The sequence below is a fragment of the Echeneis naucrates genome, chromosome 9, assembly GCF_900963305.1.
Source record: "Echeneis naucrates chromosome 9, fEcheNa1.1, whole genome shotgun sequence".
In the NCBI taxonomy this organism is placed as follows: Eukaryota; Metazoa; Chordata; class Actinopteri; order Carangiformes; family Echeneidae; genus Echeneis; species Echeneis naucrates.
Genome location: NC_042519.1, coordinates 23,022,882 through 23,039,834, shown reverse-complemented (window position 1 = coordinate 23,039,834; position 16,953 = coordinate 23,022,882). Strand labels below are relative to the sequence as shown.

The window sequence follows — 16,953 nt, the reverse complement described above, 5'->3', positions numbered from 1 at the left end:
TTAAAATGTCTGAAAGGTAGAAACGAAACAAACGTGCTCTTGTTGAACTGCATCGATGCCGCTAGCGAGTATCTACCAGGCTAACGTTAGCTTAGCTTAGCTTAGCTTAGCTAGCCCCAGGAAGACGTCAATGTTACGACAGTTTGGAAACAAACCTACCGCGCTGTGGAGGCCGGATGTCGGGTACTGTGGCTGAAGATGCTCCGCTGAACTTCTGTATCACCTCCAGATATTTTCAGAGAAATCTGCGGCCGTGGGACGAAGAGACCGACCCGGCAGAGGAGAGTCACCGGCCGGCTGAGAGAAGGCCGCAGAGTCGACAGCATTGACTCCGAAAACACTTCCAATAAAATATATCCACGCATGTTCTTCTTGTTATTTTAGATAGTTACTGTCACGATAATGTCTGTTCAAGTTTTTGTGTCCCGATAAATTGGTTTTAATTCTTAATTGAGCCGATAAACACAGTATAACCTTCTCGAACTTTTATTTTGGTACTTCCGGTGATCGGAAATTTCAATTTGTATATCAGCTAAATATTTAGATTATATTTAATCTTGAACAATTAGATTTTGATTTAGCCTTTAGCTTTAACATTTAATATTTATATTTAACTATTTAATACATTTATTGCTGTAAATGTGGGAAGAGGTGACACATAAAAAAACAGAGGCACCTTCGTGTTTTTTAAAGGTGCCATTTAGCTTCTCACGTCCTGTTAATAAAATTCAACATTTTCCATTATGATTTTTATAAGTGCATTTCAATTGATTCATAAATTTGAAAGCACACTTTGTCGGTTGTCTTATTTCCCATCAGGATTAAAAAATAATAATAAATAAATAAACAGATGAATGGATTGAAAACATGAAAAGTTGATCCGGATCAGAGACTGAAATGTTGAATATGTCAGTTTGATTATTGAGGTGAATTTAAAGGCATCTGATGTGACGTCAGTACGGACACCTGACCTGTCAATCAGGCGCGGTCACAGCGAGCGAGAGAGAGCGCGCACAACAGAGGGGTGGGGGGGGGTGCGCACGAGAGAGAGAGAGAGAGGATGAGGATGTGAGCAGTGTTGCAGAAGGAGTCTTTCTGCTAACTGATGATCCGGATCAGCTCTCTCATCCTCCGAGGACCGAACCAGGTGAGATCCGGGATTTTGGTCCAGAACTCCCTCCCTCCCACCGTGGGAGGAACCGGGAGGCGTCGTGAGCTGCAGGTGCAGAGTGAAATCTGAGGGGGACAGAAGTGCACTGAGTGTTTCTTGATGCTGCTGTGATGTGAACCGTCCTCAGCTGGATCCTGCGTCAGACCATCTGCAGCTGGAGGCATCAACAGCAGAGAAACTCAAAGAGGAACTGCAGTAAACTCCCCAAAAAACAGGTCTGTAAATGATCCTGGCATTCAGATAAGTGTCGGAGCAGTGATCCGACTGACTTCAGGCTGGAATGTGATGAATGAAGTCCAGTGTGTGTTTGTGTGTGTGTGCGTGTGTGTGAGTGAGTGGGCGACAACAACAACAACAACAGGATTGTTCTCTGACATTTTATTCCCATCCTCATTCTTACGCTGTGGATGGAAACACGACTCTGTTGTTGGTTTAAAGTTGGTTCATTTTTCTTGTATTTGGACAAAAATAAGAGCTTCCTTGATCAGCGTCTTCGTCCCTGCTGCCCTCAGAGCAGACTGGGAGTGACTGTTGATGTAATGTAATACTTCCTGCCTTCTGAATAATAAATGAAGACAAAGTCACTGACCATTATATACTGATTATGTTTGCTCCCTCTCTCTCTCTCTCTCTTCGTCAGCATTTTCCTTTGAAACCTCACTCCCGGCTTCCTGCTTCCTGCTTTGATCCCTTATCGCCAAACGTTGACGTCCAATCTCCTTCTGCCCTCAGGTGATAAAATGGGGAACGGATCAATGAAATCTAAGCGCTACAAACGCGCGGACGCCTCCTCCAACGGCCGAGCCCACAAGGATCACGGCATTGGGCTGGACTCCCTGAGGGCCCGAGTGGAGGAGCTGGAGCGGGGGGCCAAGAGGAAGGACGAGGAGCTCTGCGCCAAAGAGCAGCAGATCAGGAGTCTCCAGGAGCAGCTGGCCAGACAGGCACGAGCTCTGGCCGAGCTGGGCGAGGAGATGCAGAACAAGTGCATCCAGCTCAGCAAGCTGCAGGACGTGATGAGGAACCAAGGCGCCGCTTCGGCCAACCCGCTGTCGAGGCCGCCTTCCATCAGAGTCAGCGGGAGGAGCAGCCCCATCCTCAGCGTTCACGTTAAGGAAACCGTCAACAGGCGGAAGGGAGCCAAGGCCGGGGTGTCAGCCGAACCCACATCCAGGACCTACGACTCTGGAGGCCTGCCCAAGTTCTCCTTCGAGAACGCCCTGGTACCCAAGGATGCCAGGTGAGACGTCTTAACTTTTTCCCAAAGTGCAACTCGAATAATGAGTAAGTAGATGGAAAGTGGTTAAAGGACGATGAGACCCTCGGGGTCCCTCAGTCCGGCTCAGTTCAGCTGACCGGGAGGTTTTTGACGTTACACAACATAAAAAGGGTCCATCTGTAGTTCTTAGCTCAGAAAAAGGGAAGTTCACAGTATGGTTGAAAAAATTGTTGTTGGTCTTTTCCTGTTTGTCACCTGTGAGCCCAAATAAATGGTTCTTTGAGTGATCCGTCAGCCAAATGATCAGGATGCCTCATTTCTACACTGAAAAATCATAAGAGTTTTCTGTGTGGTCAAACCTCTCAGTCCAATCCAGCGCCTTGGGGGGGAACAGGAGCCCAACAAAGACCGACACCAGAAAAGGGAGCCATGTTGGGTTGGGGAAAAAAGGGGGTTAAAAAAAAAATCTCTTGTAGTTGTGATCCGAAAAATGCTGCATTTAAACAACCAAACAACAGCTGCAAAGTGATTCTCTTTGATAATTTCCCGTTAAAAGAGGAGCTCCATCAAATAAAATCACATTATTACTCCATTTTCATTGATTTATGCTTTATGCTTTATGTCACTGTAAGCCCCGCCCCTACAGGAAGTACTGTAGATCAAATTAAGGAAGTAAGATGATCTCAAAGTGCTGCATCATGGACATCTTTAGAAAAAAAAGGCATTACAGATAAGATCAGGACAAGTACCGACTGAAGAAGCCTACAAGTCATGAACATGATAAACATTAAGTGTGTTATCGCCCCCTGGTGGCCGGAGGCCGGAGGAGAAGCCGCACTGATCCACCTTTCTCAGGTTGTTTTGTATTTATAGGGATTTTTTAGTGTGTCACATCACTGAAGATGAAGAAATAAAAAAGAAAACAAAGGGGTATGATGTGTGCGTTCCACAGCGCACAATAATGATAATATCAAAACGCGGCAATTAAATAATATACTGCAATGATGCATCACAAATGCTGTAGCTATACACAATATATATACACAATGTTTAAACAAACACTGACACATTTTAACGCTGAAACTTTTAGAGCACGACAACCAGCGTTGTCAGAGAAATAACGGTCACAATAACACTTTTTCTTTTCTCTTTAAACTTTGAATAACTAAGACCAAAATGAATAGAAACTAAATGATCCACAACACTGATTGATGTGTGACAAGCTGAGTGAAAGGCTACCTTTTATTTTGTCTTTTTTTTTTGATGTGTGAGGAAGTTTCTTGTGTTTTTCTGTGCCAGCATGTCGCATTAAATCTGTCCACGTATTTGGCACTTCCAAACCCTGCAGAGTGCCTTCGACTCGTCTCCCACTTCAGTCACATCCAATCTTTTTAGACACTCGCTCACACTTTGGTATATTTTGTCTCTCTTGCTGCCACTCTATCACAGATGACTGTGTTATTTGATTTTTTTGTGTGTATCACACTTTGCAAAGTTTTTATGTGATTTTTTGTGACAGTGGTTCCATAGAATTTGAAGGAAAATTAGATGTGCGAGAAGGAACAGAAGAGATGTGAGTCCGATATCACAACTCTGATTTTGGCACGCTGGAGTTCACAGCTCACTTTTCACAATAAATAAACACAATGCTGGAAAATGTGAACACTGTGGGCAAGTAGAAACAAAAGAGCGTTTCATTTTACACCCTCAGAAATATGAAGAAACGATAGAAAGATAAAGGTGACGGGACTCCAGACCAGTCGGTGGTGTCGGTGCACCAATTCGTTATTTCTCACTAATGTCAGAAATGACACAGGTTCTTCGGTGCTGCACGCCTTAATTCCCTTCACTTTCTGTTTTTGTGTTTAACTTTTCTTTTCAGGGCATTCGTGGGAATTGAATTTGCTTTAATTTGAGTTAAATATTGAGATTTCTTGGAGGGACTGTTATTTTTATTGATTATAATATCGATGTCCGGTGTGTCGATTCTCGTATCGCACAGAGAACGATAAACTTCCGTATTAATATTTTGTCTTACCCCAAGTACAGATGCTGCTGTGATAAAGATGAGAAGATCGAAACTTATTCATGGGAAAATTTTATGGAGTCTTAACTGCTAACCTCTCTGTTCAGGGGTGATGAAAAGATTTGTTTTAATGACGTTTCTCACTACGACAACCTTTATTCTAACACCTGCAGCCTCATTTGGGTCCAAGCGGCTGTAGGTCAGATTCTACTGTCGCAAAAGAGAATTAGGAAATAGAGACAAAAGTCTGTCTGGGATCAGTAACAACCAAAAAACTAAAGAAAACAGCACATCACTTTAGCCTGAATCACTCCGGTCGACACATGCTGCCCACATCTCTTCGACTTTCTCTCCTCCGATGTGGCGTTCAGCCACTTTTGTTCTTTTGCAGCGTCATTGAGAGCAAACACAACAAGTACTGAGCCAATTTGTCAAAGCAACACAACCTGGCAGCAAAAAAAAAAAAAGAAAAAGAAAGGAAGAGGCGGTGTTTTTCCATTTCTTCAAAGATTCGTTAGGATTCAGTTCAGCTCGAAGGTCTTAAATGCTCGACCTTTTTATGTGACAGCTGAGCCAAGTCAGACAAAGAAACAACACAAAGCATTATTTAATGAGAGCCGGGGGACTTGTTCTATTTTCCTGCATAAAAACCAAATTATTCTGATGGTCATTAAAATCATCAGCAATCTAATCCTCATGTTTTAAACGTGTCACTAATAAGCGCAGGATGGATTACATAACCCGGACTGACAGAGATGAGCCAGTCAGACTGGGCTTTTGAAGAAATACCAGAGTAATGTCAGACCCACCCACCACTGTGATGTCTTCTTCTTACAGCAGTTAAAACGCACAGCTCGGTATGATTCTTTCTTTAAAAAACAACAAAAAAGAAAAAAGGTGATTCATTGTTGGGAGGAGAGCGAAGGCCGCAAACAGGCATCATTTCACAGGACAGACGATGTTTAACGCAGGGTGAGTAATGTGGATGTTGGCGTGGCGGTGACGCAGGAAACGCACCACAACGCCGCTGTAGGAGGGGCGTTTAACTGTAAATTATAGTCGTTTATTTTAGGACAAACATGCTGAGTCCAGTAAACATGAATCAGTGCTATAAAGTGATAGGCAAATTCTACGGTGGCCCTGAAGGCTCACTCCCACGCATCACTCATCAATCTGACAACACGTGGCACAAACATACTCACAACAGGGGCGTGGCTACAGTGTGATTGACAGACTGCACCACACATAATACACAAAATAACACGTTTCATAATCAGTCCATGAAAGTATAAATTCCAGGACAAGATGTTTATCTGCCTGTTTAGGTTTGAAACACCGGAGCTGGATAATTATATTCTGAGATTTGTCTCAGAAGGACAGAAGGAAGGAAAGAATATCTAGTTTGCTGTCAGATAATTGTTGGTAAATTAAGTCAGGAAAGATGGAAAGATTTTTAATTCTCCATCTCCAAACATTTTGTGAAATTTTGTCCTTCTGTGAAGTCGAATAACTTCACCTACTTCATCTAACGGTCGACCAAAGAGCCTCAAACAGGCCTCTCACTTGTTCCCCCGTCTGTTTCCGACAGCGTGAAGAAGCTGCTGACGGACGCCCTGAACAGGAACCAGTACCTGAAGAGGCTGGAGCTGCAGCAGATCAGAGACATGGTGGAGTGCATGTACGAGCGCACGTACCAGCAGGGAGAGTTCGTCATCCAGCAGGGAGAGCCGGGGAACCATCTGTTCGTCCTGGCAGGTAGGTCCGGTCCGGCTGGAAAAGCAGCAGCTCACACACACTGTGGTTAAACATCACATTGCGTTATTTACGTTAGTTACGTCATTATCAACCTTTATTTTAACTCCAACGGTCAACGGGAACCAACAAGTAAAAGGAAAAAAAAGGAAATAAAATAAGACGATTAAATAACGGTGAAGGTATTTGGTTTGACTCATTCAACGATCCCAGCTGACGTAGACAAGGTGGTCGGAGTTCAAACCCTCACTGAGAGGAAAGTTAACCAACCGCTGATCCACCGTGCCACAGGCTGTTTCTATCTACCTGCTGCTGACGTCGTGAAATCATCAACACAGACTGACTGAAGTTGAAGAAAAGAATAAACGGCCTGTTGTCCCGTTGTCCTAAATTTGCCTTTAAAGGAAACTATTGATTGTCCCTGTTTTGTATTCACAGACGGGAAGCTGGACGTGTTTCAACACAGCAAACTGCTGACGTCGATAACGGTGTGGACTACGTTTGGGGAACTGGCCATTCTGTACAACTGCACACGGACAGCTTCGGTGCGAGGTAAAGGATAAAGTGGGAGGAAAAACTGTAGCGTGCCAATCGAAGTCTCTAGATTATCAATTTAACGTGAGAGCACTGGGTGTGTTCTGAGATGGAACCATGATGCTTCCAATCAAAGCCACATGTTGTCGATAACAAGAGCAGCATTGGTGAAAAGAGAGAAAGTCAAATGGACATTTTTCATTCTCCTGACAGATGGGCAGAGATAAGAAAATTCTGAGTAAAACCTGCAGCAGCAATAATTAACTAGAGGAAAAAAAAATGACATTGTTTACTTTGAGAAGAAGGAAAATAATTAGTCACGGTGATGTAAATCTGGGTTAATTCAGTTTGGCGGAGCTTAAACTACATTTCATTCAATTTACCCGACTCCAGCGACCATGCAGATGATCCTGATAGATGCTCAAGTGGTCACATTTTGTGTGTTACTGACCTTTTGGTCCAGCGTGCAGCGTTTCCCATCCGGTCCGGGGCCATTAAGGATCAGACTGTAATCTGACTCCGAGGATTCTCAGATCAGATCAGGCCAGAAAAGGCGTTCGCAGTGGCCTTCTTGGCTTTTTCTGAAGGTGCATTCCACGTACGATGTGAGCGCTCTTTGTCCGGGTTTGTATATTTAACCAAGTAGTGGACTGGTGCGTCTCCGGGGGTGGGGGGGGGGGGGTGCTGAGCTGACCTTGATATTAGGGGTGAACTGGAAACACTGTGACAGTTTGACAAGTCTCTCTGGGAGGATTTTAAACAGATGAAGTGGATAACGTGGAACTACTGGTCCGACTCAAACTCTCACGGTGTCACGCGGTCTCGTCGCCATTCTGCCTTTGTGGTGATGAACCACGAAAGATCTTTGTTGTCACCAACTGTTCCTCAGAAAGTTTAGCATGTTTACCACTAATCTGACGGACGTGACGTTGCTTTTTCAGCGGTGAACAAAGTGCGGACGTGGGCTTTGGACCGGGAGGCCTTTCAGAACATCATGAGGAGGACGGCCGAGACGCGGCACGACCAGTACCGCAACTTCCTCCGGAGGTTAGCCGATGAGATTACATGGTGTCACTGTCAGGATGCTGAGCGAGGTAACCAATCAGGAACAAACATTCAGTCAAAACATGTGACCTCCAGGCAAGAAGTTTCACCATGTGACCTCCAGTTCATCCAAAAAGTGGAGAGGCCAAAGCTTCAGGTCGCCTGATGGACCCTCATATCGGCACATTCTGCAGCGACCTAGACACAAACACATGCAAGATATTTGGAACTTCATGAGCCAACGGTCTGCATGGTGTCGGGGATTAAGAACAAAAACAACAAATTAAAAAAGAAGCGGGAGCCTGCTGAGTCCTCCGCTGTGGGTCCAAACTGAGTGAAATCATTGTTAGTATGTGAACTATCACAAAAAAAAGACAGATCCATGATTTGATTATATAATTCAAAACAAATGAACAATTTGGTCAATCACTGCCGCATTACCTGATTTTCTTTGACCCGGACAATCAAGTTCTGCCTGAAATGTCCTCGGCATCTCGTGTATATTTGTAGACGTGGAAATTAACGTTCATCATGTGTGTTTTTTCTCTCCTGTCAGCGTTTCTCTCCTGGCTAATCTACCAGAGGACAAGCTAAGCAAAATAGTGGACTGCCTGGAGGTGGTAAGTTATTCTGTCAAACTATGTGTAATTCTCCTGGCGGGGACAATTTGGCTTTTTCATTGTGTTTCCTCAGTGTTGCTCAACCGCCCCCCCTCCACCCCCCACCTGGCAGCTCATGGGAGCCCCAATGTTGCAGATAGCTGCTGTCAAAATATCATTACCATTTGGCCCTATACCATTACTGCGTGTCAGCATATTCTTTCTACCTCCAGTCGGCACAACCTCGCAAATTAACGTGTTGATGAACAGAGCCCGTGTTATTCCTGTCGTCGCCGGCTGCTGTATATTGTTACCATAATTATTTGACCAAGGCCCCAGAAGGTGTTTATTCAAACGAGTGATTTCTAAAAGATGTGCGAGTGACGGCCTTTTGGTCCGCAAACGCACCGAGTGGGTAAAAAAGAAGGAGAAAAAGGGAGCAGGAGACAGAAAAACAGCTTTTCTCAGCGCCTTTCACAACGAAAAAACATCGAGGACGTTCGTTTCCTGCAATCACTGCTCATCCCACTGATTCACAATCCTTATTCAGTCCCATCTGATGGAGCTTACTGAGGAGGCGCTGTAACCTAATACTGCTGCAGATGTTCGTGGAGGACCAGCCAGATAGTGTTGGAGCTTCTTGTCAAACAGCAGGGAAATGGAATTCAGTGTGTTTTGTTTATAATTAAAAAATTTAAAGGTCCCATGCAGTAAAACAGCTGTTATTGGCTACCAAACTTCATTCAGAATCTTCTAATTATCCAACAAACGGAGCCGACGGCCTGAATTTACTGTCATTTTCAGGCTGTCGGGCCAAGAAAGAATATTCCAGAGTGGCACTGTGACGGAGGGGAAACCTGACTGGTGGCATTAATGGTTGTTCGGGACAGTTGATGCTATCCGCAGCTGTAATCATGTTTTGTAGCTGAGAACAGAGGAAGGTTTTGGTTTGTTAATATGACAAATGTTGGTTTTTGGTCTGTTCGAAGAGACGGGAGATAAAATCCACAGTCCTCGCTCCAAGAAGAGGAGCCGGAATGTGTTTTTTTTTTACAGAAGGACGCGGATTAAGGTTAACTTGTAATTTTACTCTGGAAGAAGAAGCCGAGGGGTTACAGCAGCACGCCGTCTGACACATTTCAAATTCATTTTAGAATTTCAAATGAGACCGCAGATAAACACGGAGGAGGTGCTGAAGAGCCTGATCACAGGTCGACGGGCGACACTTTGACCTTTACTTAGAGCTCCATCCATCGGTGGTGCTATTGACACATTTAACGTTCATCCATTCAGTGGTTCATTTTAACGGGAAGATTTTTAGTGTCTCTTAATGTGTGATCATTTTTTCTCTGCATGATATTAAAAACATTAACCCCATCAGTCCCCCCCGCCCGCCGGTGTTCCCCAGGGGGGGTTGAAAGGCTCTGAATCAGAGAACGCCATCGACGGCTGAGCTCCAGCTGCCGTCCTCGCAGGCGACCTGCTGCCAGGAATCAGTCTGGCCGGGTCAATGCTTAAATCGATGTAACGCTTCAGCTCTGACTGTTTTCTCACCCTCTCTGCCCCCCCATTAGGAATACTACGACAAGGGGGAGTACGTCATCCGGGAGGGAGAGGAGGGCAGCACCTTCTACATCATCGCTCAGGGGAAGGTAACATCTCTTCATCTGTGATCCGAAACCAAAACATGAACACCAAAATGATTTATCAGTTCAGACGTCATCCAGCAGTCGGTCATGAAGAACGAGCTGGAATTCACATTAAGATAATAATAATAATAATAATAATAATAAAAATGTAAAATGTCCCCACTGAAGGAAAAATAAAGGAAACTGAAGCTGCTGAACATCAAACCGCCCAGCACAGTGTGATAAGTGAGTAACCTGACACGGGGGGGCTTAGCGTCCACTGGGGACTTTGAAAATGTCATTATGAGCCGATGTGAGACAGAAGCCTCTCAGCACTAAGCCGCCCAAACCAGAGAGGGACACATGTTGTTTGGGAGGAAGGGGGCTAATACAGGAAATGGCTCCCCATTGTACCCCCCCCAACCACCCCCCAACCTCCTGAGAGTGTCTGCCGCCAGAAAAACCAGGGGAAGTGAAGGTCAGGGAGGTCAAACTGTTCTGGCTGTGATGTCATTGTGGCTTCACAACGGCTCGAACAGGCCGTCTGATCTGGACCAGGCGGGGGTTGGCAGCAGCAGCGGCGGCGGTGGGGGGGGGGTCGCAAATTACACACAGGCTCCACAACAAGGCTGCTGCAGTGGTGTTGTTGATGACGCTCCATCCCTCATTTCCCGCCATCGTCAGCTGATTGGAAGCACGTGTAGGCGGCGTCCGGCTAACCGTGTGTTGCTGCCCAGGTGAAGGTGACGCAGACGACCGAGGCCCACAAGCTGCCGCAGACCATCAACACGCTGCAGAAGGGCGACTACTTTGGAGAGAAGGCGCTCATCAGGTAACAGCGAAGAGACGCCTTTGACCCCGCGGCTGCCTCGTGGAGATTTGTCGTCACCTTTTGTGCCTCTCTGTTTTCAGCGACGACGTCAGGTCGGCGAACATCGTCGCCGAAGAGAACGGGGTGGAGTGCCTGGTCATCGACAGGGAGTGAGTATCCGGACGTCTCAGCGGGGCCGCCGTCACGCCGGCAGCTGTACGGCTCATGATGATGTTTGTCGTCTTTCAGGACGTTCGATCAGACGGTCGGAACCTTCAACGAGCTGCAGAAATACCTCCAAGGCTACGTGGCGACGCTCGACCGAGACGACAAGAAGAGACACGCCAGGTGACGCTTCCTGTAACCACGGAAACACGGCCGGTTTTGTCCTGTTCGACGTCTTGTCCTCCTCATCGGTTCGATTCCCTCCGTCTGTCTCCACTCAGGAGGTCGGTGTCTCGTCACCAGAGTCAGCCATTGTCCCCCGACGTCCTCCAGCTGAAGGACATGGTGTCCTCCTTCCCGCCGTCCAGACCCTTCGACCATCTGGAGGTCGTCTCTACGCTCGGCGTGGGCGGCTTTGGACGAGTGGAGCTGGTTAGACTACCTAACACAAACTAACAGAACGTCTCCTCTGGTTCTTTTTTAAAAATCTGTCCATTGTTGACTTTTCTGTCTTTTCTTGGGACATTGTCGTCTTCTGAGGTCTCCTGTTGTTGTCCCATCTTGTTGTCTTGTTGTCCCCACTTGTTGTCTCGTTGTCTTCTCTTGTTGTCTCGTTGTCTCCTCTTGTTGTCTTGTTGTCTCATTGTCTTCTCTTGTTGTCTCGTTGTCTCCTCTTGTTGTCTCGTTGTCTCCTCTTGTTGTCTCGTTGTCTCTCGTTATCTACTCTTGTTGTCTCGTTGTCTCTCGTTATCTACTCTTGTTGTCTCGTTGTCCCATCTTGTTGTCTCGTTGTCTCCTGTTGTTGTCTTTTTGTCTTGTTGTCTCCTCTTGTTGTCTCGTTGTCTCCTCTTGTTGTTTCCTCTTGTTGTGTCGTTGTCCCCTCTTGTTGTCTTGTTGTTCCACCTTGTTTTCCCCGCTTGTTGTCTTGTTGTCCCCTCTTGTTGTCTTGTTGTCCCACCCTGTTGTCCCCTCTTGTTGTCTCGTTGTCCCCTCTTGTTGTCTTGTTGTCTTGTTGTCCCACCCTGTTGTCCCCTCTTGTTGTCTCGTTGTCCCCTCTTGATGTCTTGTTGTCCCACCTTGTTGTCCCCTCTTATTGTCTTGTTGTCTCGTTGTCCCCTGCAGGTGAAGGTGAAAGGGAAGGACGTCACCTTCGCCTTGAAGGTCATCAAGAAGAAGCACGTGGTGGACAACCGGCAGGAGGAGCACATCCACTCTGAGAGGAGGATCCTCGCCGAGGCCCGCTCGCCGTTCGTCGTCAAGTCCGTCTTCCTGCTCAGCGACGCACACACACACACACACACACACACACACACACAGACACACAAACACACACACATCTCTGTCAATCTGAGAAATTTGAGCGCCGCTTGTTGGTTTTTGATGAGATCAAGGCGGAGGGCTCGAGTGGATCGGGTCTCCTCAGCGGCTGGAACGGCGGCAGAGAAAATCCACTCATTTGTTCTGATATATTGCAGCAGGAGATTCTTTTGGCCTTTTGGAGATTCGTCGGATTACCGATGATCCAATTTCAGCGACTGCAGCAGAACAGACTCAGATATTAAAGCCGTTCTTCAACATGTGACGCGTTGTAGCTCCTTTTCATATGTTTTAACTATCAGCGCTTCATATTTCTGATCTGTTTTCAAGACACATGGACGTTAACCAGTTACGACCCCCTCAGTGGGGCAGATATTGGTCCTGCACATGCCCCTCTGTGGTTATTAATAATCTGCTGACATCACAAGAATCAATTAGAAACAGAAGATACGAAATGAAGCTGCAGTTTGTGCACTAAAGGCTTCAAATATAGAATATTACATTCCAGTGCAGGACAGTGTTCATCCGCCCCGACTGCTCTCTGATACTCCTCTTCCTCATAAAACTGAGCAGAAAAGGGCCAAACCTACCCGGCAACAAATTTGTGATAATTAAACAGGAAAAATAAAAAATCTGTTGATCGTCCGTTTGCTTCTCTCTGCAGACTGTATCGCACGTTCAAGGACAGTAAGTACGTGTACATGCTGCTGGAGGCCTGTCTGGGCGGAGAGATCTGGAGTCTCCTCAGAGACAGGTAAGACACCCTTCCTGTCGTGTTCTCCCCGTTAATGGCGTCGGGTGTAACGGGAGGGTTCTTTTCGTCTTCAGGGGGAGTTTTGACGAGCCGACGGCCAAATTCTGTGTCGGTTGCGTCACGGAGGCTTTTGACTACCTCCATCGTAAAGGCGTCCTCTACAGAGACCTGAAGCCTGAGAACCTGATGCTGGACACTGACGGATACATCAAACTGGTTAGAAAATAAAACAGGAAGTTTTTCTCTCAAATCATTCCTTGATTGAAGAATGTAAAATAAAACTTCTCATGCCGCCTTTATGTGTCTGACTGACGCTGAAGGATCAGCACTTTTTGGAGCAGATTTTTGGCTGTACCGTGAAATAAACTGAGCCCTGAATGATAAGTATCCATTCCCACAATGCAATGCGGTGAATGTTTTTGCAAAGCTGATTTAATGATGTGAGAAAAAGGAAAAATGTTCAGTAGACACGATGACTGAACTTTAATGTGATATCATAATCTAATGATATCATTGTACTTAATGTGATGTCGGCAGTTTTATTTGTCTGATTCTGATGAAGTTCATCTCAGTATGATGAATAAGATTTAAAATGCCGGTAAATGTCGACATTAGCGACTGAGACTAACTGTGGAGGTAAAGCTGATCAAGTTTTTATGGTTTCTCTAGGTCGACTTTGGATTCGCCAAGAAGATCAGGTGTGGCCAGAAGACCTGGACCTTCTGTGGGACCCCGGAGTACGTGGCCCCGGAGATCATCCTCAACAAAGGCCACAACTTCAGCGTGGACTTCTGGTCTCTGGGCATCCTGGTGTTTGAGCTCCTCACCGGCAGGTTAGTGCATCATCCTCCTCCTCCTCCTCCTCCTCTCTGATTTACAGCGGCTGGTGTTATTGTCTCCGTCCGTCAGTCCTCCGTTCTCAGGGAGCGACCAGATGATGACGTACACGTTGATCTTGAAAGGCATTGAGAAGATGGACTTCCCCAAGAAGATCACCAAGAGACCCGAAGACCTGATACGCAAACTCTGCAGGTACAGACCGACAACCCGACACTTACACTCCACATCACCAGGCTGAAACCTGAAAGTCTGATTACAGGAAGAGAAACCCCCCAAGTGTCTTCGGGCCAGAACGGTAATTTGATCATTTCCCACTTTACAGGCGAAATCCCTCCGAGCGGCTGGGAAACCTGAAGAATGGAATAACGGACATCAAGAAGCACAGGTGAGCGGGAACTGAACATTATGAACGTGAGCCGGCGGTTTATGACCTCGACAATTAGATAATGACTGCGCTGCTGCAGCCGGCGAGACTTCGTCTGCAGATTAATGTCATTACTGGACTGGACTCCGTCTTGGTTGGTTCACAGCTGCAGAGCAGAGCGATTAAAGAGGGTGATGACACTGAGCTCAGAAAAACATGTTCAGAAACTGAAGAGTCCCTAAAACTCGGGATGAAAAGCTGATTGGTTTGATTTGTCTTATTTTTCATTGTCGTTTGTCTGAAGGTGGTTTAACGGTTTCAACTGGGAGGGACTGAAGGCGAGGACGCTGCCGTCTCCTCTGAAAAGGGAAGTAAGTGAAGAGATATCTGCAGTCGGGAAAACTTGGAGTTCTGATGCAAAATAAATCTGCTGAAACCGTTAAAAAATGTCTAATGTGAAAAATTTAGTTTAGTTTAGTTTAGTTTTTGTCCTTTGGAGACTGAAAGGACAAAAATGTGCTTAAAATGTAAAATAAAACATCTGAAGACGAAGAGTTCACCAACACTAACAGGAAGAAACAGGACGAGTTCTGTTTTTGGTTCTAAGCAGATTTTTTGACTGATATTTTACCACATTAAGTTTTTTTATTCTTTCAGGGCTGAAAGGAATTCTTTTTCAGTCAGTCAAATTAAATAACAACAGAAATATTTTGTGGAGGATTTCAGAGAACATTTCCCTTCAGGCCCGAAGTCCTGGATCAGTGTTTGGATCCAGATCTGAGTGAGGCGTCGGTGGTTTATTTGTTTTTAGATATCAGTCTCCTTGTCTCCTCCCCTCCAGCTCCTCGGGCCGACAGACCACAGCCACTTTGACAGCTACCCCCCCGACGAGGACAGTCCTCCTGACGAGCTGTCCGGCTGGGACGTGGACTTCTAAGACGCTCAGCTGCTTCTTCTTCTTCATTTTTCCTCCAATGTCTCACCCTCATCATGAAACTTCAGCGAGGTGACCTCCCCCCACCTCTGAGCAGGTCCTGGTTCCAGGTTTGGACTCCTGGGCCTGATGAAGTGAAGTGAACTGGACTTTGCTCTGTGTTTTAATCTCCTGCCCAGATTTATAAAAACCTCCACACTGACGGCCTGACGGCGAAGGAGGTGAAGACAACAACTCCCACAATCCCTTTCTCCGTCTTCTCGTTCTGTTTGGTGGAGAGTGTGAGAGAAGAACGACAGCAGCTCGGTCTAAGGAAGGAGAATCCGGATCTGCTGGACTTCTTGTGGACTTCTGAAGGCTTCATCAGTTCTGAGGGACCTGAGGAGCAGACCAGGTTCCAGGTCTTCAGTGTGTGAGCCGCTCCACTGGGTCATCCATCTTGATTTTTTTTTTTTTTTTGACCTGGACTTTCTCCTGATTGGGTGGTAGAGCCTGTCAATGACACAGTAGCCCCGCCTCCTGACCCATCCCCCTGGTGGTCATTATGTAGAATGAAAGTTTCAGTTTGCGGTTCATGAAGCAGCAGTCCTTCTTGCTGACGTGGCCCAGTGGATTAAGTATATACCTCATCACTTTGAGATGCCGGTTTGATTCCCTGCTGGCTGCTTTTCTTCTTTAGTCCCACATTCCCTGTTTTCCTGATCTAACAACATACAGGCTGTCTGAGTGAACCACAACACCACAGCACTGCAGTCGGCCCACAGTCTGACCTGAGCTCTGCTGGGTCTGAGGATCTGCTGATGGGAAGAGGAGCAGCAGGAAAAAGTGTTTTCCATTTTTAAACACTTGAGGTTTACAGGAAGTCGAGCGCGTGCCGTGTGTCCGTGAATATATACGATATTCTGAGAAGCACAATCACCAAAAGTACACAATTTATACAATCCAAGCAGCGTGTCCCTTTACGTAAACCGTGAAGCTTTTGTAACACCTGGAGTTCCTGGACGAGTTGTGGCCTTATGATAATGATTCCAGGATATATTTTAAACTTTGTGTGTCATTATACTTTGTTTTAGCACTTCCTGTTTCCTCGTCCGAGTCTTCTGGGTGTTTATTTTATTTTATTTTATTTTTTTAAGGATTTTGTTTAGATGACTGGCATAAGGTCTGCGTTAACACAATCTCAAGACTTTTGATGATTTGGTTTAACCCGTCAGTAAATACTCCTGTCCTGATTTCTGGAAGCTGTTTCAGTTTTTGAAAAGAAAAAGGTTAATTGTTTATGGAAATACACAACAGTTTGTTTTGGACTTATTAAACTGATCCAGTTCACCTTTCCAGCCCACTTCTCTGCTAACTTTGAGGGGGAAATTTAATGCTGGTGACGCTGAGATGTCAAAGGTGAAGCAGATCTTTTTCCGGCTTGATATGAAATTATTTCCCACAAAGATCAGAAAGCTGCTCAATGGGACAGAGATGTAGTTTGTTTCTAACTTTTAATGTTAACTTTTCACTTCAGGCTTCAAAAATCATCATTTTAGAGGACCGTCTTTGGTCAGGATCATAAACTGCTGTCTGAGTTTCAAAAAAACTTCAGGAATCCGACTGTCTTTGTCTTGACGCTAAAAATGACATCGTTCCCTTTGGCATCCTCAGATTGCCTCCAGAACGCCACGCTGCTTCATTTGGAATCATAAAAAACAGAAATGTAAATGAACTCTTAGCTCTGTAGATCTGGAAGGTAGAAAACATCTGAGCACAACTTTATGTTAACGTTTAGAAAAGGTGAGTCACACAG

The 16,953-nt window shown here is 45.7% G+C and overlaps 1 protein-coding gene across 1 annotated transcript; it reads left to right on the top strand.

Moving 5' to 3' along the window:
- The first annotated feature begins 1,911 nt into the window (after positions 1–1,911).
- prkg2 (protein kinase cGMP-dependent 2) lies at positions 1,912–15,588 on the top strand. Its single transcript, XM_029510580.1, is given in 18 exon segments — positions 1,912–2,411; positions 6,005–6,171; positions 6,607–6,720; positions 7,644–7,749; positions 8,303–8,366; positions 9,920–9,997; positions 10,711–10,805; positions 10,886–10,954; positions 11,034–11,132; positions 11,234–11,381; positions 12,072–12,208; positions 12,931–13,059; positions 13,095–13,236; positions 13,690–13,853; positions 13,930–14,052; positions 14,183–14,245; positions 14,529–14,595; positions 15,066–15,588. Coding segments are annotated over 18 exon segments (2,361 nt in total). The 3' UTR covers positions 15,162–15,588.
- The last annotated feature ends 1,365 nt before the right edge of the window (positions 15,589–16,953 follow it).